This window comes from Geospiza fortis, unplaced genomic scaffold (genome assembly GCF_000277835.1).
Source record: "Geospiza fortis unplaced genomic scaffold, GeoFor_1.0 scaffold145, whole genome shotgun sequence".
NCBI classification, from domain to species: Eukaryota; Metazoa; Chordata; class Aves; order Passeriformes; family Thraupidae; genus Geospiza; species Geospiza fortis.
Genome location: NW_005054362.1, coordinates 2,883,383 through 2,904,164, shown reverse-complemented (window position 1 = coordinate 2,904,164; position 20,782 = coordinate 2,883,383). Strand labels below are relative to the sequence as shown.

Sequence of the window (20,782 nt, the reverse complement as noted above, 5' to 3'; positions counted from 1 at the left end):
GGAGGGGGGGGCCTGCCCCCCCGCGGGGGCTGGGGGCCGCAGCCGGGGCCGGCCCCAGCGCTTGGGCCCCGCCAACGCCGCTTCTCACAATCACTGAGTCCATTGAGGCTGGAAAAGGCTCTGAGATCATCGGGATCCTTCTCCCTTTGCAGCAATACGCGCCCTCTGTTTTTGAGAAGTACACAACGAGTGTGACGGTGGGGAAGAAGGAGGTCACCCTGAACCTGTACGACACCGCAGGTAAGGGGCTCCACTTTCCTGCGAGGGCGGCTGCGGTGCGGCCACTGCCAGGGCAGCACTTGGGGACATTGGCCTGGGACTGAGCCCAAACCCGGCCCAGCCTTTCGTAACTTCAGGCAAATAAGCAGAAACTGTAAAGTGTTTCTCCTGTGAGCGCACGCACCCCCAGTTTCTGTTCCAGCAGATTTTTCAGTGTCAGCTTAAATCAGCCCAGTATTTGAAGGCTGTAAAGTTGGACAGGTTTTCAAATTTCTTCTCTACCAGCATAGTTTAACCATAGCATTGCAGGTAAGACTGCCAGAGAGGAAAGTACAAACAAACCAACCACCACGACCTGTTGCATATCAACGTGCCTTCCAGAAAAAAAAGAATTGATCGTCTAATGGCAGTTCTGGTCATCAACTCGTTCATTATCTTAACAACCTAATTAATTCAGAAACATCAAATAGCAACCATATCTGGAAGTATTAAAACCCAATTCCCAGATGCAAAGCATAATACAATCAGCCAGGAAAACATTTTAATCTGCTGCCATGTGTGATTGAATAGGGAAGGAGAAAAAGGCTGGTTTGTGCTCAAAATCAAAAGGCCGTGGCAGTAAAAGTTATTTGAAAATGCTGATAGGTGTTCAGGTTCATTTGAAGAACTTGTGAAATGGTTTGTGTTCAACTTCACTCAAAGTTCCCAGACTGTTATCCAGCTGCTTTCCTAAATGAACCCTAAAATTGACACGTGCTGGGTTTCAGCTCAGTGTAAATCATCTGTTTCAGTTCAAGCCTGTGGAGTTGTTCCAAATTTACACCAAGACAAATAAGAACCAAATGCAGTCCAGTCATTTTTAATAGTAATAAAACACACTTACCTTCTTGTATACTGCAAGTGATAGCTGAAAACATAATTTAAAAGGCTTTTAATCTAAAAGTGAATTTCACTGCTAATTTTTATTACAGTGTACTAAGATCCTGGGCACCCAATTTGTCGATGTGTCTTCTTGAGTCAGTGTTACTGCTCTAAGTCCATTTAGTTGGGATAACATACCTTTTACTGGATGGCAAGGGGTTTGGGTCTAAGCCTTAGAGGAAAAGAGAAGGACTGGAATCTGCTGTGAGCAACCAAAGAGGAATTTCCTTAATACAGGGTGTTGGCACCAAGAACCTGCCACTGCACTCATGATTTTTATATTTGTTTGCTGTCAGTGTGGATTTTTTGCCTGCCACATAGTTCTGGGCTCTCATTTAAAATCCCCATGCCACACATTCCAGCATTTGCCTTTGGAGTCTGTTCCAGGCTGTAAGGAGCAGGGGCTGGCTCCAGAGGTGGCAGTGGGCTGGGCAGGTGCAGCCTTGCAACACTGAGCTCTCCTGAGCCTGGCAGGGGTGCACAGCTCCTCGTGTCTCAGAGCTCAGCTCTGCACCAGCCCTGCAGCCCCCAGCAGCCCAGGGACTGCTCACTGAGCTCATGGCTCATTGCAGCATCAGGACACTTTGGGTGGGAAGGGACCTTTAAAATTAGCAAGGACATCTTTAACTAGATCAGGTTGCTCAGGGCCTTTTCCAAGCTGACCTTGGATGTTCTCGTGGATAGAGCAGCCACAGCTTCTCTGGTCAGCCTGTGCCTCATTGTGAAAAAATTTCTCCTTTGTCTCTATTGCAAATGTGCCCTCTGATAGTTTAAAACCATTACCCCATGTCCTGTAATTTCCCTGTTTATGCATATAACTCCTAGTGTGTCCCTTCCACATTGAATTCACAGCTGTAAAAACTGTTTTGGACTAAAGCACTGCTCCACTGGAGAACAGTGGGTGTTGTATTTTATGTCTTGTGGGACACTTTGGGAAGTGGAGCTGCCATGGTTGGTGTGAAAGAACAACTGCTTTCCATGTCTCATCTGGAAACCTTGAAACCCAACATTTTTCACCTCCCAAAACAGCACCATGGCCACAAGGCTACAAGTTTCTTGAATCTATTGACACTTGTCTCCTCCCTTCCCGTTAAATTTCTTCTGCTTTCCATAAGACACAGCAAGAAAGAAAGCAGGGAGATTGTCACCTGGATGAAGACATTTAATTGGGAGGAGGAAAAACCTTAATTTTGGTTCTGGTTCAAAGCTGCTTACATAGTTTTATGTTACATATCTATTAACTCTGTCAAACTAATTCAAGCAGCTTTTCAGCCTCTTTCTGTAACTGGAAATTTTGCTAGCGGAAGGACTTACTAGAAGTTTTGCTAGAGGAAGGACTCACTTGAGTACACATTTTAGTCTCATCCTGTTTTTAATATTACAAAACTGATTTTGAGTTCCTTAAGGGCTAGACTAGCACCAAGAGTTGTGTATTTTTAGGATCTTGCTTGGAGCAACGGTAAATAGAGCTGGGTGTACTTCAGCATCATGGAAAGGTAAAGGACAGGTTCAGCTCCATGGGCTGTTTGAAGTTGGAAGGATTCTTTGTAATGTCAAGTCCTGTGCTGCTCAAACATTTGATCTTGTCCTACTTACTGAGGGAGGAGGACACAAACAAAAAGCTTAAGAAACAAATGTTTCAAGATATAAAAGGTATTATTTTCTTGACAAGAATTTTGGTAACAAATTAACTTAATGGATTAATCTAACATGTACCAGAAAAATAATTTCTGGTGAGCGTTTTGTACTGTGGTACTGTGTCTTCCTCCTCAAACACTTCTTGCTGTTGCAGGAAGTTGGTGGTACACATACGCAATGTGTAAAGGCTTTGTCACGTCACTTGTCTGGTCTGCAAGCTGCCTTTGCAGCTGCTTTTTCAATTAAAAGTTTCCACTTCCAGCTGTGCTTGGCAGAGGCAAAGGCACTGAGAGGTAAATGAACTCTGTAGTTTTTCCATGCCAAGGGGGCAGTGTTGACGCTCGAGGTGCAGTTACACGAGGCTCAATTCCTGGTGCAGGAGTTTCTCAGAGCAGAGAGCAGAGCACTGCTGGGCTGGGCTGGGGAGGAAGTAATGCCTCATCATTGTGGGTACTTGCTCTGCCTGACAGGAAGCACATGCAAGGCCTCCAGAGAGGTTTTTCAGGTCTCTGATGACAGAAGCACAAGGTCTTCAGAGAAATTTTAAAAGCCAGAATTCTTGAATGCAAGAATAATTTCTCATAACTTTGACAGGAAGTCATACCTGAGTAAGACAAAAATCCCAATTTTTTAATTGATGTGTGCCCCTCCTCTTGCCCCAAGTGTCCTCTCCTACCAGTTTTCTTCCTGCCAAGAATGTCCATTTCCCAATTTGTTTTAAACTGACTGGGGAAAAAACATAACTGGCAAGCAGCTCACAGGCTGGCACTTCTTTGGTGGTGCATGGGCAAAAGGGCGAGGAAGAGCAGACAGATGTGAACATGCACATGAGGCTGAGACCTGTGGTTTCACTTCTCCTGTTCACCCTCAGCCACCACCAGAGCTCCCTCCCCAGCACAGGGCTTGACTGCAGTCATGTGGTTACACAGCATCTCCCAGAGGCACACAGGACTGCAAGCTTGGCAGAGAATTAGCAAATTTTAGGTGAATTCAGTTGGGTGGAGCTTTTTCTTTAAAAGAACCCAAAATCTCTGTCGGTGCAATGAATCAAGGAAGACAGAGGGGTCACAGATGGGCTCACACGCAGGCAGATTCTGGTCCAACTCCTCCACAGCATGTTTTGTGTTAACTGGGGAAAGAAAAGAGCTACCTGTATTTGAGGAAGCACACACAGGGCTTTGCATAGACATTCAGTTACTGCTTAGGTTCGCCTCTGTTCCTCCTTTTTAAAACTCTTATTAAAAAGACCTAAATCTCCGCCAAATTAGCTCTGACCACAGACTGAGCAGCTTTACAGAGAAAAAAAACTCTCCCAGGCCCTTTCTTGCATTTCAGCAGCAGCACTTGAGGACAGGGGGTGAAAGGGATTGTTTTCAGAGAGGGGGATGTCTGTGTTTAGATACAGCTTGGTCTGGGTCCCGTTACATCCTCAGCAGCTGAGGAGCTGCATCTGAGCTTCTGAAGAGCAGCTTCCTCCTCCTTCCCCGGGAGTGCTGCAACCACCCAGCTGTAACACAGGTTAAGCAATTGCCATCTCACCTTTCCCTTCTGCTCCCTGCACCCCACCCTGTTCTGCACTCTGTATCCAACATTCCAAATGCACACAGAGCCGTGTTTTACACAGCATTTTCTCATGCATTTTTTGTTTGCTTTAAAACTCATAACATAAAATGGATTTGAAATGAAGGAGCAGTTCACCAGGGCATATCTATAGTTTTTGACCTGCAACACAACACATTGTGTCACATAATTACAGACACTTTTTCTGTTATCCCATCCAGGAGAGTGTGAATTTAGAGGTTTGTTCAGATTCCAAGTAAATAAACATGTTTCTCGCAAAGGGACAGCCCTGTCTGCCTCACCAATTGCCAACAACAACTCAGAGGACCTTTTAATTTTACAAGTTATGTTGTTAGAAACTCCGAGGCCTGAACTTCAACAAGGAAAACTTTACACAGCACTAGAGGAAGTTAGGAGGGAAAAAAAAGTTTGGCACCTGATGTATTTAATGCATTTAAGGGATTATCTCAGCAACAAAATGGCAAATCAGTTACAAACAAGTAGATGGTTTGGGAGAATAAGAAGGGATAAGCAGTACAATCTTTGCTCTGAATGTTTATACAACATGCATAATTTTGTCAATTGTGTATTATTTCTGGATTAAACCCTGAGATATCAATCCCTCTTTGTTCTGCACCTCCCCACAGAGCCCATGGATGTTGTGGAAGCTAAAATAAAAAATGGTCCAAGTCCAAGATTCCCATTGTGCAAACATCTCAGGCAAACTGAGTAATAGCTTATCCAGCAGGATTGCCTTGGAATAAAATGTATATCAACCAATCATTTAAATTAAGGAAGGGAGAAAAATATTGCAGTATTATTGGCCTTCTAGTATCTGCAGTTCTTCAGGCCGGAGACAAAAATGTTGGCAAGTGATGAGTACGTGACTTTGACCTGAGAGCAGGAATCATTGCTGTAAAGTTGGGGCACACTGAAATTTTCTGCATTTCTTCATTTGAAATATCAACATGAAGATTTGAGTTGTGGAACTTCCCCGTAGGGCAGTTTCTGGTTTGTGTGTGGATTGTGGTGATGGTGGGAAGGAACAGGATTCCCAGTTCTCCTTGTGGAAATTCAGTACATCACAGACACGTGCCTGATTCCAGCATTCAAATGCACCTTCTAAAGACTGCTTGAATCATGCTTCCTTCCTTATTAAATGAAAAAGATTGGGTTTTTTTCCTGAGCTGCCAGCTGTATCTGGGAATTACTGCTTTCTTGAACTTAATCTCTCAGAGCAAGACACCTTCAGACCTGGCACGGTGATTACTGTAAGGGGAAGAGTACAAGTCTGAAGCAAATCAGCTTCCTCTTGTCACATCACGTGCTAGAATATCCCTAATCAGAAATATGACAAATCCCCTGCTTTTCCAGAATTCATCAGAATTCCCTCAGATCTGCTGGGGAGTCCTGCTTCAAAGGCCAGTTAAGCCTGGCTCATGCTGCAGCATGGCTTGTACAATCCTGTGTGTAATCACTGCTTCCTCTCAGCTCACCAGGCTGGGAAAAGCAGGTTTGCCACTAAGGTTTCTACTTCACCATTCCTGTCCAACTTGGCAGTTAGTGTTTAGAACTGCTTCTAAACCCTCAGCAAGTAGACAAAGCAGGCTTTTTGTTAAAACCTGACAAGGATGATTTCTGTATTCTAAACCATCAGTTTTGTCAGTGAGGGGGAATCTCCTGTACTCAAGGGAAGGAATTTTACAAGTGTGAAATTATAGCACAATTGTTTTTGATCTCCAGTATGTGTCTGTACATATCCCCATTGTTCTGCTTGCTCAGGACAGAGATTTCTTCATCCAAACCATCGTGTGTGTTTCAGGGCAGGAGGACTACGATCGGCTGCGGCCCCTTTCTTACCAGAACACCAACGTGGTGTTAATTTGTTACGATGTCATGAACCCCACTAGCTATGATAATGTAGCAGCCAAGGTAAGAGGCTTCTAAATGAATTACACATGCCTGATATGTGACAAGATGTCAGATTAGATGCTGGTGCTTTTAGGATCGTGTACCCTGGGTGTGTGGATGCCCAGATCACTCATCCTGCACTGAGCTGCAGGGAACAGACCTTAGACCTGGGGCTCACCTCTCCATGGCTCCTAAGTGCTCAGGACCAGGGCTGACTCTCACTAAAAAGATCAAACACCAGCAGTTAAATCACTGCTTTGTCTGTAGCAATATCACACAACCAACATTGCCTTCTTAGAGTCAAGACTACTTCCATCACGTGTGTATTTATTTTCAGGGGAGAGATGAGAGCAACCACTTCTCTGTGCTGGGATTTCTGTAACATTCCAAAGCATTCTTGGACATAGCACCAGGAAAACAAAGCAAGACTTAGTCCAAATTCTGTTTTGAAATGTGCCTTTAGAAGAGCTCCTCAGAATTTAAACAGATGGTAAATAAACATTTTGGCATAGAGACAGATGCCACTATGTTTTTATAAAGCAGCTGACTTTGGGTAGGACTTTTAAACATTTCTGGGATGTAAATAGTGCATGTTGAGCTCCCCCCACTAGACCAACTCCAAAACTCTAAAATTGCAACTTACATTAAATGCTGCTTGGCTGTATTGTTTTGATTTCAGGAAACAAACAACAAAATAAAAACCAGATGTAAAAGTTTTGTTTTCCTGCCCCCAGTGGTACCCTGAAGTGAATCACTTCTGCCGGGGTGTCCCGCTCGTGCTGATCGGCTGCAAGACAGACCTTCGGAAGGACAAGGAGCAGCTGCGCAGGCTCAGGGCTGCCAGGCAGGAGCCCATCACCTACAACCAGGTAAACCTCAGTGCTTCTACAGTGGTGGCCTCTTGGCAGGAGATAAAGCACGTGATGGCATTGCTCCTCACAGGTACGATCACAGACGCTGCAAAATTAGGTGATCCAGATGAAGAAATGGTTGACAGCACTAACAGAGCTTTCTGTAAGTTGTTTTTGGAAGTGGTCAAATCACCACCCATTTTTAGTGCCAAAGTAAAGAGAAATCTGAGCAGTTTTAAAGGACACAACTATCCGCCTTCTATGCTAATGGCATCTCATTCTTCTTTCACAGCTGGGTTATTACTGTTACAAGTTTGTAAGCCTTAACAAGTTTGCTGGACTTCCTTCATAATTGTTATTATCCTACACTGCAGCCATCACTGGTGCTTCGATCAGTACTGTGACAAAGGCTGGAGATGTTAGGAAACCCATTCCAGTATGACCATTCTGGAATAAATGTGTTTTGCAAATCCCGCTTAAAAATAAATCCTTTCAAGGCCAATAGCAAGAACATCTGCAAGGTTTCTCTGACATGAGAGACTGTTCTTTGAAGTCTCTAAAGTAATCTTAGGAAAACTATATATTATCAGTATCTCTAAGTATTATGAGGCAGTTAGATTTATGAGTAGTGTTATGTCACTGGCATAGCTGTCCTAGGTACAGGAGAAACAGTGATGGAACAGCTTGTTCCATGTCACACAAGGCCTTTCTGCTCTGGTCCTCCAATTTTTCTTTTTCTTTTTTCTAAACTACAAAGCCATCCTTCTCCTCTCACCTCAGAGCAAGAACAGCAGCTTTCAAACTGAGACACATGTCCAGGGAACAGGGTCAAGTGCACTGCGACCTTGAGTGAATCACCACTTCTTCTAAACAGCAGGAAAATAAACTGCCACTGCATCACCACAAAACCATGCTGGGCCTTTTAGTTTGTCTCCCTTGCACACAAGATGAGGTCCCAGCCTGTCACTGTGAACAGTTGCAGATTGTCCCTTGTTTGCATGAATAACTCCCTTCATCATCCTCACGCGAGAGGTTCCAGACAAGCAACAGACACTTCTGGCCAATCTGTTGAGGCCTCTTGCAGTTAACTCAAGGATCCACATGTTATACAAACTTTGTCTCCTGTGTGAGCCCTCCCAGTTGGTTTTTCCTCCCTGAAATATGCTCTACCTCAGTTTTTTACAGCTGATGGCACCTTGAGCCACATGACACGATGCTTCCCATGCCAGGCCCAGAGGATCTGAACAGTATCTGCCACCGCTGCAGCTTGCAAACAACTGGAAGGAGACAAACTGCTTAAATATGAAGAAACGTCCTCCCTCCCCCCCGATAAAAGCCCAAGTGACCCCACTCCCAGAGATTACAATGAATAATTGCAGAGTCTGTGAGCCATGGCTTGCAGACATGGAATTCACAGTAAAAGGCTCACAAGTCAAACCTGGGGGCTGGCTCTGCAGGGACAATAAAAGGATCACAAGTAAGAAATCACTGTGCTTTGCCTGTAGTGATTTCACACAACCAGCATTGCATGGAAATATTTTAGTTTCAAGCATGTTCCCATTGCATGGCTGAGAAATGCAGGCACCCGTTTGTTTTTATGAGGATTTTGGCTGAGCCCTTGTGATGCTTCAAAGCAAAAGTCAAGGTTCCTGCATGTGCACCAGCAAAACAAGGCAAGGCATCAGTGCAGATTCTGTCCTTGCATGTGACATTCATTACTAAAGGTGACAGCACAGAATAGTTAAGGTCAGGCCTGAAAAAAATACTACCATGAAGACATCTTATCCTCACTTAAGTACCTACCTCAGCATTTAGTGTAAAGAAATTCAATACTGAGAATATTTTTGTGCTATCAGGACTCTGCATCTCAAGAGTCTCTAATGCTCTGAACTCTTAGGCCAGGCTTTGGTTCAACAGAGTGGAAAAACACCAAGTTTATTTACAGTGCTTCAGTTTATTACCAATGCCACTCACACTCTAGCACTGCACTCAGAGGCAGCTGCTTTCTTCAAGATTGCAAAGATGTACAAATTAATTCCCTTTCTTCCCAATTCACCTTCCTTCACTCATCGCCAAAATTACATCTTTTCTTACCTTTTTGTTCTTTCCAGGGTGAGGCAGCTTGCAAGGAGATTAATGCACAAATTTACCTGGAATGCTCAGCAAAATGTCGTGAGAACATAGAAAATGTTTTTAAAGAAGCCACAACCATTGCACTGAGTGCCATGAAGAAAGCCAAGGGCCACAGGAAACGGAAAGTGTGCTCAGTGTTATGATCTGGACTGCATGAGAGCCAAGTGATTCAGATTTTATAGAAGTTTCACTTTAAAAACTTTTTTTTAAACTTGTTTGTATTCCTAGGGCAATTTTTATTTTGAAATTTTAATTATTTTTAGTATTTTTGCACTTTTGTTATACTGTTCTCACGGAATTTTCAAAGCTGTTTATCACAGTTAACTCATGCTGTGTGCCTTCACCCATCTGGCTTTTGCTTCTAAGTGTGAACAACTCACTATTTAAACTGCAATGAACAGCAACTGCTACTATATAACTTAGTGTTGGGGTTTTTGTTCCTCTGCAAAATAATTGTGGCATGTTAGAGCTACAATTTACTGCCTTTTTCCAGTAGAAAACTCACATCTTTCAGCAGCAATGTTAAAGCAACTTATCAGGCAGAAGAAGAGATAGAAGAAGTTTTGTCTTAACATTTTCAAGTTAATTTCTTGGTGGCAATGGCAGGAGTTGGCCTCAAGCTGCCCCCTGAGTGCAGATGGAACATCCACCACCCCCTCTGCAGACCTGCACCTCAGAGTTCTTCAAGGCCTGCTGCTGGAATGGAAAGTGGCATTTATCAGTGGAAATATATCAGTTGCTCCAATTAGATAATGGAGTATCATGGGAAACAGTTAATTTACAGCGCTCAAATTTAGAAGTACTCCAAGCAGCTACTACATGTAATGTTAAGTCAGTCTTGTGATAAACATTTACAGCCTATTTAATACAAGACAGATGCAAATCATGGTGCACACTGGAGGATTTACAGCCTATTTAATACAAGACAGATCCAAATCATGGTGCACATTCAAAATTCATTCACTTGTGAAATCATCTCTGCTGGTATAAATTAAAATTTTCCCTTTTGTGATGAAGGTGTCAGTTGTCTAAGGATCAGGGAGGCTCCCTCTGCACACCCTGGTCCATGCGCCTCCTATGTCCTGGTTCTTTTGCACATCCCCTGAGATCTCAGACTGCAGGAACAATCCTTAGTTTGTACTCATCAAAAACCAAACCTGAGAGGGGAAATGAGCTTTCTGTGTAAGGCAAACTGTTCATGACCAGCTGATGCAAAACTGTTTTGGAGCAAGCCACCATTATTATTTTACATGCAGGTAAACAGGTCTTGACCCTCGAAAAATATTTTTCTTTTTTTTCCTAACTTGTTTTGATTTAATTGAGATTTTTAAGCACTTATGAGCCTAAAATGGGAAATTAAATTAATTGGAAGTTTGTGCACATCCTTGACTATAGAAAAATCTTGAAGAATTGTGCAGCCTTTTCTCCACTTGTCACTAAAAGAACCGCTCCTCACCTCACTCAGTACGAAACTGAAACACCAACGTTCAGGAAGTGACCCATTCACCATCAGCTGCCCAGTGGAAATCTCTCTGGCTTTTTTAATGTGAGTTTCTCAGGTTGCAGAACTCATGTTAATCACCCTTGCAGAACAAGCTTCCAGCATTGCTCTCAACAGACAATAATTTAGATCTCATAAACTGAGAGTTCAAGGAGTAAAACAAAAAACTTTACAGGGCGTGTAAAAGACAGCAAAACACAGCCCAGCTGGTGTGAAAACTGTTGAAATTCTGCAAATTGCAGTTTATTGTTCATGCCCATAGGACAGTGACACAGCAAAGGTAATTTTGCTAGCCTGAGCAACAGAAGTGATGAATCCATCTCAAGCCTGTGGTGCATTATCTGTCCCCTGGTGAGCACCCTCTGGGGAGGAGGGCAGTGTTTGTCACTCACACTGCCACAGGATGTGCCCAGTTTGGGCTTTGTGCTGGCTTTCACTGTTGGGAAAGACAGACCAAGGCAGCTCAGTGCTGCAGCTGCCTGAGGAGGTACAGAAGTTACAGCACCCAAAAAAAGGTGTTTCAATGAGTGAGTGTAAATTCAAGCAGCACAAGGACTTTAGCAGGGAAGCAGTCAGTGTTTGTCCCCTGCCATCCCCTTGACCCAGCATTTCCCTTCTCTTCATTATTGGTACAAGTGCAGCATCTAAAGAAAGTATTTCATATTTGAGCTGAGCCTGTCCTCCCCTTTCCAGAACCATGCCTCAAAAATCAACCCAAGGGCTTGTTACTAAAAAAGGGCAGAGGCAGTTGCATATTGAATGGTTTATTTTAGGTTCTTTCAGGCCTGGACAAATGACCTGGTCTCCCTGGAGAAGGGCTAGCAGACTTCCCTGCCATTTAAAAACTGCTTTTACTTGCATGATTTTGTTTTCAAAGGAGGAATTCCTCTTCCTTAAATAGCTTTTCAGAAGTGTATATAGCAGCAGTATGGTACAAAGATGAGTATTTTCTTTTCACAGTACACACAGGTTAGTATTGCCACTGAGAATATGCCTTAAACAAATGCCTTGAAAAACAGCATTCATTCTGTATTACTGATCCACCCAGAGTGTTCATAAACCTCATTAAATTCAATACCCAGAATTTAAATAATAAAACTGGAAAGTGTCAGGTATCATTCCAGAATTGGAATTACAGTAGATCCCACATTTCCCCCAACGCTGGTGCTTCGCCAGGCAGGTGCATGCTGCTCTATATACAGAACAAAAACCCCAGAAGCAAATACATTTTATATTAAATATACATAAATAGCAGGAGTGTGACTGGAGAGCCATGCTTGCATTAATACTGAGTCTGTGCTGGCAGAGTCCTTTACCAAACACGGGGACGGGCGAGTCCTTCCGAGCCCATCCATGGCCTGGCTGGGGCTGAGCAGGATCTGTCCCACACCCAGCCCTGCTGGGGGCACAGGCATGGATGCACACTGGGAACAGGGGCAGTCACAGCTTCTTCACCTTCTCTTTGTTCTTCTGCAGTTTAGCGTGCACCACCTTGAGAGTAGTGAGGAAGTTCCCAAGGAACAGCAGCAGGAATGTGAAAGCCAACACAAAAACCTGAAAGGGAAGAGGAAGCAGCATTTATTACCTTGTGATATTACAACATGGATTATAGTCAGCACTGCTGGGCTCTACCAGACACAGAATGGGCTCTGTGCTACATTTTCCTGAGATATTTAAATGGAGTCAGATGCCCAAATATCTTTCAGGATGTGGTCAGGCACCCCCTCTGCCCTGCTCTGTGCTTCTGAGCAGAGCCAACACACACCTGCCATTCTTTGCATTCCTTGTGCCTTGACAATCTGAAAAGAGTGATTGCATTGTATAGCTGCCAGAACTGCAAAGGGGAAAAGAAAAAAGGCAATTTAATTATGAGCAAAAAGAATTAAGCCTTGGAAACGTTTGTCATGGCTGTGTGTGATCCAAAGCCCCTTTGGGTGGTGCAGCAGCAGACACTGCGCTGCAGAGGGAGGAGGGGATCACCCAACTTACATGCCCAAAGAACAAGAAGGGAAGGAGAAACGTCAGCCCTCGCCACATCCAGGACTGGAATCCTTCTGGAAAAGGTCGACAGAAGAGGCAGAGTGTGAGCATGGAAGAGCCAGGACTGAACCTGCAGTTCCTCCCCACCCAGATGACCCCATGAGGGCTATTCCTATGAAGTAAAAATATTTGTTTGAAATTATGATAGCTGGAGGAGGATAAAGTTAGGGATGACCAAAACCTCCATCTCAGTCTCCTCAAACGCTGACAAAAATCAGATTCCTCTGCTCCTGACCTACAGGACCTGAGGAGGGGGATAAAAGTCTCACTGCCCTTCCTGCCTTGGGACACAGGCAGCCAGGGAGGGGACAGCTCTGCAATGGGGGGGCACACAGCCCTCTCCCTCCCTATCACTGCACCCAAAACCTGTGCAAAGAAAGCATAGCAGGAGATCTCACCTACTGTAAGGTCCAAGTGGTTTCTCTCCCCCAAAGCCCGGAGCCTATAGAGGCAGCCCCTTTGGTAATAATACTGTAAGAACTGAACACAGCCTGGAGAAGGAGAGAGAAAACATCACTCCATTGGTTATTCAGAAATATGGTAAGTATCAAAATACTTTAATAATATTTAATCCAACAGCATTTAATTATTGCTTATATTTGTAGATTGCATATTTGTACACAATCTTTATATTCTTACAGTTTAATATTCCAGTATTTACCAAATGAAAGTGTTTTATTCTAAGCACATATAACACAAAATGACTTTACCCCCTGAATTAGCAAGGTAAGATATACTCACTCTGAAATATTGAAAATGCTAAAAATTGACTGCGAAACATCTGATACATGAGTCCATCCGGCCTGGAAGCAGAACATGGGGAGTTCCATTAATCTGCTAAAAGCATCCAATGCATCCACCCCTTCCCCTTCACCACCAGGCCTGATGCCATTAGCAAACGAACCAGCAGCTGGTGCCCAGCCCATTCCACCCTCTGGGAGCCCTGGTAGGTGCTACAGCCACAGGAAGTGCTCTCATTGATTAGGTTTCCCCTCTCTAACAAGGATAAGTGCTGTCCCCTCTCATCCTTTATCACAGTTTTCTCCAGGCAGCAAAGTCATTCAGCATCATCTGCATCAAGAATCCCAGCACTGCAACAGGGGGTGGCTGTGCTGCTTATCCTGAGGGCAGCTCAGGATGGATGGAGGGCAAGGACTGCCTGCCCCAGCCACTGTCAGCCCCTTACAGATTCAGGGCAGAAGCTTCTGTTGTTTTAAAACAATTCTTAGTAATTAACTCATCAGTTCATGCCCAAATTGAGACAGGCTGCACAGGGAGTGCATCATGGGTTGTCTGACCACCACCACCATCCTCTGCAAGGGGGTAGCTTGAATTTTTTGCTTTAAACTCTCTAATCAAGGCTCAGTAAAGGCACCAAATATCCATTTTGTGGTGTCCTTCCTCTAAGCAAAGTGCTGCTTGTTTCCTTCAGTACAGAGACAGAAACTGGGAGACTTGCAGAGATTTTGCCATCACCAGCCCAACTACAGCCACAGGGTTTGCATTTCTTTCTCTTTTTTTAACCAGCAATGTAAATACAAACTTACAGTGTTGTATTTATCATTGAAAACATCTGTAACATCAAACAACTATTAAGGTTGACACGCTGCCATACGTCCTGTGGCCACAGCTTCATGGTCACACTGGATTTAAATGCTCAGATGATGTAAACACCATGAACAGGCTTGAAGCACCTCAAGCAGGCAGGAGCAGACTCACCACGTTAACATCACTCCAGACAGGAACGTGGAAACGTAGTGATGAGACACCCACCAGCCTTTGATCCTGAGCAGTAAAAAACATGGCAGTTAGACAAGAAACATGGATTTCAGCACTGAAGTCCAGCCTTACAGGCAAAAAATGATCCAAAAATGGGAACAAAGCAGATGTCCCAAGTCAATTCCCCACAAGGAATGCTGTGGCATTTCCAACCAAAGATGTGTGACCTCTAACACAAGGCAGGACACACATCCCAGACACATCTACAACCTACAGCTACCAAACCCAGCCAACACCTTGGACCAGAAACTTGGGGACTCTCAGGAACTGCAGCTGCTCTCTCTCCAAACCTCAGGTGGCCATACGTGCCTTTGGAAGTGACCAGGGAGGAGGAGAGTGACAAGAGAGGCCATCAGCATCTTGGATTTGCTGGGCTTCAGCGTCAGGCTGAATCCCTTTTTGTTGCCTGGTTTTCCTTAAGGACATTTCATGTTTTCATGGTTTGTGCAGGTGGCACTGTACCTTGAGCCATTGCTAATGAGAATGCTCTCCCGTATCGTCAGCGTGCAGTAATACCACACCAACAGAAAGTTAAACACTTCATCTGTCACCCTGTTAAACACAAAAAAACACAGAGTAAAAAACCCTCTTGTTAATTATAAAGAGGCATTTTAAAAATCCCTGTTTTTCCTAGATGAAAACCTGCCCAAGTGAGGCTACGGACACAAAGTCCCATCCTGAACGTCTGTAACCCACATGCAGCACTGCACACACGGGCAGCACTGCCAGGCTCCAGCCCCTTTTACCCTGGGATCCAACACTGCAGATCCTGAGCTGATAAGCAGGTATGCAGGGATGACATTAAGTGCTGCTCAAGGAGAGAAAGCACCACAGAAGCAGCAGATGATCCAATTTAGAGAGGCCTTTCCAGGCTAATTCAATGAGGAGATTCCATGAGATCTATATAAATCCAATCAACTAAAATAATGGAAGAGCATTATGCTTTGGAGCAAAACACCAAAACTTTATTTTGCCATTTGCAAACTCCTGAAGCCAAGAGGACTTGGGGCAGCCTCTTTACAGGGCAGCATCACCCCTGGTACAATCCTGCATTCACTCAGACACACAGAGACTGTGGTGGAAGTGCGTGGCTCCAACACCTTCCTGATTTTTAAGCAAAACTGAATAATAGAAGCTTGTTGGTGCTCAGACACTTTATCACAACCTAGAGGTAATGTTTCAAGTCTGATTATTTCACACAAATTCTCTTTTGTTGCTTTTGTTACCCCAGAGCTGCAGCACAGTGTTGGTCCCTGCCTGGGACAACCCACAAGTACAACCAGCTGTTTGTTCCCAACGACAGCATGATGCCAGAATAACAACATCCATTTTTAGCATCGTCAGGAAATGTGATGTTGGACTTTCCTTTTAAAAAGGAAAAACAATTAGCTAAAATACAGCTCCTGCCAGAGTTGAAGAAGTGCAGGTGTCCTGCTGCCCAATTGCTCAAAGCCTAAACAGCACCTGAGCTGTCTCACTGTCCTTAACAGTGCATAAGATAACTCAAACTCAGCACAATTTTATGCAAAACACTTGATAAGAAATAAAAATGCAGCTTACCTGTAGTGGAGAAAACACCTGCAGGCAACAGCCCCCAGTAACAAGATTATTGTCAGATAAAGTTTGAACTTCTCATACTCGTCCTTGTAGGCAAACCTGGAAGGAAACAGTGTTTGTGGACACAAACAAATGTTTGACTGGAATGTGGCTTCACCTTTTCAAACTACATACAAAGCCAAATATGAAGCCCAGATACAAGGGTTTTGCTGAAACCCTGAGAAAAGCAGTGGACAGTGGGGAAAGGCAGTGTTCTGCCTGCAGGGAGGGTCTGTGCCAGCTGCAACACAATGCCCTAAGTCCATCAGAGCTGGTTTCTGGGTTGGCATGACAAGATTTTAAAAATATATATATATATATATCTCCATTTTCTGGAGCACTGTATGCCTAGAAGTCACAGCACCATTTTTCAGCACAAAAAAACTCCAAACACTTTTACAATGAAGGCCACAGGCTGAGCTGGGCTTAAAAGCAAGCAATAAAGGGAATTAATTGGAGCTACATAAGATGTCAGCTTATCCCCATGTCATAGTCCAGTCACCCACCCTCAACATTTCACTTCTCAGGTCTAAGAGAAACCCATTCCCTCTCTGGGCTTCAGTCCACACCCACAGCTGGCCCCAGAGAAACCCAAACTCACACACGTGGGGAGGCTCACTCACTTTGCCTGGTTGCTCAGGAGAGTGACATTCACATTTCCCAGCACCAGATTTAAGTACAGGCTGGAAGACAAAAGCCAAGAGCAGACCCAAGATAATTGTTTTATTTGAACACCACAGAATGATCTATAGCAAGGTGATGAGACAGTGGCTCTGCCAAAGCCACGTTTGCTGAAGGTTTTTAGTTAATACAAACTGGAGGGAAAGACCACAGAAGAGGCTTTACACATGGAAATATTGGTCAGCATTTCTAGGAAGTTACTGAAAAGCCTTATTTTCCTGGTCCCTTTTTTGCACTACAGTCTAAGGGCAATATACGTAGGGTGCACTGGCCAAACCCAAACACAGGGAGGATTTCGAAGAAAAGTTTCTGTTAGAAACTTCTGAGGGGTTGCAGCATCACACAGCCCTTGACACTCATATAACTCTGTCCTAGCAACCCTGCTTGAAGCAAAAGATAAAGCTGGTTAAAAATATTATTAAAAAAAAGATAAAAGTCTTGTTCTGATTCAGCCCTCAAAAAACTTATCCCAGGAAAACATCAGTGTGGAACAGTGAACTGCGCAATCCCTTGCCAGTGCAGGTTACTGTCATTTTAACAGAAAACCTGCACTGCCCACACACATTTACATCCACTCACAGCTAATGAATTCTGTGTACAACTGACACAGCAGCTCAGCCAGAGATTTATGACTAATCCAATTTTACATGTCTTTCTTCAACCTTTTCCTTCAGGAACAAAGAGCATTGCTGTGAACATTGAAAAATCCAAAATTCCTGGAGCACACAAGCCTCCCTGGTGGAGCACATACCCATTCCTCTTGGGCAGGTAGGCTTCCATGTCAAAGAAGGCATTCTGCCTCTCCTTGATCTGGCTGCTGATCTCCTGAATGAGAGCAAACTCCTCAGGACTTGCTCTGGGCTTGCACCTGCAAGAACACAGAAACAAGATATTCCTGTTCATGTTTTCACCTCCTTTTTATTTGAAGGAAAATAATGTTGTCATAAAATCCAGGCTGTTAAAAAGCTGGCTCTGGGAGCTGATGCTTTGCTCCTGTATTTCTGAGGAACCATTTGGCTTATCACGACTTTATTTCACTGCCAGGTTTATGCTGCTGTAGGTTGCTTTAACCAGTTGGTTTATAAATCAGCTTCCCTTTCCATCAGCTCCGTGACAGGATTGCATGGGAATATTGTATTTTTCTGCAGGAACTCCCTCCACCCTGGGAATTCTGTGTATGGTTTCAGGCATTGCCCTTGCAGAGGCTGCAGCTTTTCAGGTATGAAGTATTTCAGGATCTAACAGGACACAGAGCTGATGATTTCCTGACAAACTGTGGTTTTAGTAATTAATGTTAACCAGAGAGCAGTGAGCAGCAGAGCCAGCAGCCTGTGGTGTCAGAGGTGCTGTACTCAGGCCTGCACACAAGGAATTCAGCCCGTGGCTCCTGGGATCAGCCAAGCAGCCAGAGACAGTTCCCTCCTGTAAATCCACCCAGGAGCAAGTTACACCTTCAGGTTCAATGACTGATGTTGCTCTTCCAGTGCAGTTTACAGAGCAAAGCATTGCTCACCTGGCACAGCCAGAAGCTGCACAGCCCTGCAATGCACAGCACACACTGTAAGGAAGAAACCCACACCAGCTCCCTTAAATGTCTTTATTTACAGGACTCCCTTTCTCATGCACTAATGAACACTTTACTCGGCTGTAATATGGAACAACTTTAGCACTGCAACATAGATTGTCTAGTAAAAGTACTAAAAATCCAAGCATTTCAGCCCTTGGGAAGGAGAACTACCCCATCCCATCCCATCCCATCCCTGCCTCCTCCACCCTCCAGACTCCTGTTACCGTTGCAGGCTGTGCTTCAGATCCCTCAGTGTCTTCTTCTGCCGCTGTATGGAGCTGCTGCAGGCTGTCTGCAAGCTGGTGACTTCTTCCAGTTTCTGCCTGTAAACTTTGTGTGTTTCCTGCAGGAGAAAAGGAGATGGTTGGTAGGAAGAGCCCTCCTAGGTTATTCATAGCATTTGGTCCTCACCTCCAAGGGAAACCAGGAAAATCCTGGTTTTATGGGATACAACAGGCACCTCTTTAACAAGCAAGGAGGGGAAGATGCCAAACCAGTACAATAGGGCTTAAATGGACACTGATGAAATTCCTGCAGGAGGAAAAGCATCCTCTACACTCATCTCATTGCCTCTTTAAAGAGCTTTCCCACTCAGGAGCTCCTCACTCCCATCCCACCCTGCAATGAAGCCCCTAATCCTTGAATCCCCTAATCCTCCATTTGATCCTGATCCATGCCCATCAAATGGTGGCTAAATCACAGAGCAGGCACTCCGATTTCACAGCCAGATTAAATCTTGGAGAAAATAAGTGAGGACCTAACAGAGTGGGGGAGGGAAGGGAAAGACACAGCCCCAGGCATAAATCCATGGCTGAGGGTTTAGGCACCTCCTGGCCATCACTGCCATCCAAACCCCACAGATATTCAAGCAACCTACTGCCCCATATTCTGGTTTAAAGAGCTGAGCTGATGTCCCTGCCTCTGGCCTCAGATGCTCCCTGGGAGGAACTGCTTTATCACAGCTCATTGGTCCCCTGAAGCCCCCAATTAGTGCTCAGCCATAACGAGGACAACCAACTGCAAACCCATTGAGAGGAGCCTCTGCTCTCCCCCCTCCCTGCACTCGGGGATACCCAGGCTCTGCTTTTCCACCTTTTGCAAGGATTTTGCCCCCTCCTCATGAGAGAGGTCTCAGGAAGGGCTCTCCAAGCACCAAGCAATGACCTCTGAGCCAATTTTAAGACCTATAATAAGTTGGAAAACAGAGTTTGCAGAGTTAGTGCCAAGAGAGTGTGGGTTACACAGCTGCTTCACCTACCAGCACACCAAGAACCACAGGAAATTCCCAGTGCTCTTCCCAGAGCATAAACATGGTGGTGAAACCACACAAACCAAATCCTTGCTCTCCTCCTTGCCAGGACCCACCTGCTAGCTGTTCTTTATTTACAAGAACAATCCAAAACAAGCTCCAGTGTCTGATTTAAAGACCTTAATAACCAAACTAACCCCATACAGGCACTGCAGCTCTCACCGTTTCAGTCTCACTTTGGTTTTGCTGAGCACACCTCTACAGCACTAATCCTGACACCTCGACCACCAGCAGCTGCCACCCCACCAAAAAGTGTTTCTACTTTCTTTTTCCAGGTGGGGAAACTGAGGCAGGGACAATCACTGACATTTACTGTGGTTTAGGTCAGACTAAGGCAGGGAGTTTGTCGAGAAGGTGCACACAGCAAACAAGTGACCAACAAAACCACGCCAGCTGGTCTCCCCCAGCACCCAACCCTTGTTTCTGCTAACAGGAGTACAACCTGAACTGAGTTTTAATTAAGAAACAAGCTAAATGTGGAGATCACACTTTTTTTTCGCATGCACGTTCTGTTTAACAGTCTAAAAGAGGCTAAAACAGCCTCCAGAGTGAGAAAAGCCAGTCGTACTCTAAAACTGGCTTTAAGATTTTAAGCACGTGTATAGGTGCAGCACTGATGACAAGCAGGGAAGGAAGGGAAGGTTTCTGGAGGTAAAAGCATCTTGTAGAACAGCTCTTGGCCCCCACTCCGAGGCCTTCCTGTCCCTCAATGCACTTTTGCAAGATGGAAAAACAGCACTTGGACCCGTGGATCCCACCACGGGAAATCAGACTCGGCCAGGAGATGCTTGCGGGACAGGCGCTGCCCGCACTGCTCTTTGCGGCACAACCGCGCCGCGTCCCCTTTTTCCATCCTTTCTCCAGCAACGGGAACCGCGGCACCACATCTTGGTGCATCCTCAGAGGGACCGGGAGCACGGCCAGGGCTCGGTCTGGGCTGTCCCGTGCGGGTAGCGGGGCACGGGCTGTGTGCGGGGGCCGTGCAGGGAGGGATGCACGGGATCCCCGCTCCGTGCGGGCACCCGCGGCCGCAGCGAGGGCAGCGAGCACGCTCGGGGCTGGGGGGAGCCCTCCCG

The 20,782-nt window shown here is 45.0% G+C and overlaps 2 protein-coding genes across 5 annotated transcripts in view; one reads left to right on the top strand and one right to left on the bottom strand.

The window, feature by feature from the left end:
* RHOF (ras homolog family member F, filopodia associated) overlaps positions 1 to 9,651 on the top strand; it is a 22,476-nt gene extending 12,825 nt beyond the window's left edge. For 3 of the 4 annotated variants that reach the window (XM_031059457.1, XM_031059456.1, XM_031059455.1), the window contains 4 exons: positions 153 to 240; positions 6,161 to 6,270; positions 6,984 to 7,118; positions 9,212 to 9,651. In XM_031059457.1, the coding sequence (XP_030915317.1) occupies positions 153 to 240; positions 6,161 to 6,270; positions 6,984 to 7,118; positions 9,212 to 9,376 (498 nt within the window). In that variant the 3' untranslated portion in view covers positions 9,377 to 9,651. Of the gene's footprint in view, positions 1 to 152; positions 241 to 6,160; positions 6,271 to 6,983; positions 7,119 to 8,275; positions 8,578 to 9,211 lie in introns of all 4 variants that reach the window. The other variant, XR_004082064.1, reaches the window with a different exon arrangement.
* A 1,831-nt stretch (positions 9,652 to 11,482) lies between these two features.
* Positions 11,483 to 20,559, bottom strand: TMEM120B (transmembrane protein 120B). Its single transcript, XM_005424075.2, has 12 exons — positions 20,446 to 20,559; positions 18,622 to 18,740; positions 17,582 to 17,698; positions 16,773 to 16,832; positions 16,114 to 16,209; positions 15,016 to 15,105; positions 14,494 to 14,559; positions 13,516 to 13,577; positions 13,173 to 13,265; positions 12,724 to 12,788; positions 12,500 to 12,568; positions 11,483 to 12,288 (listed from the first exon to the last, which is right to left on the bottom strand). The coding sequence occupies exons 1-12, from the start codon at positions 20,557 to 20,559 to the stop codon at positions 12,175 to 12,177; spliced, it is 1,065 nt and encodes a 354-aa protein (XP_005424132.1). The 3' UTR covers positions 11,483 to 12,174.
* Positions 20,560 to 20,782: the final 223 nt, after the last annotated feature.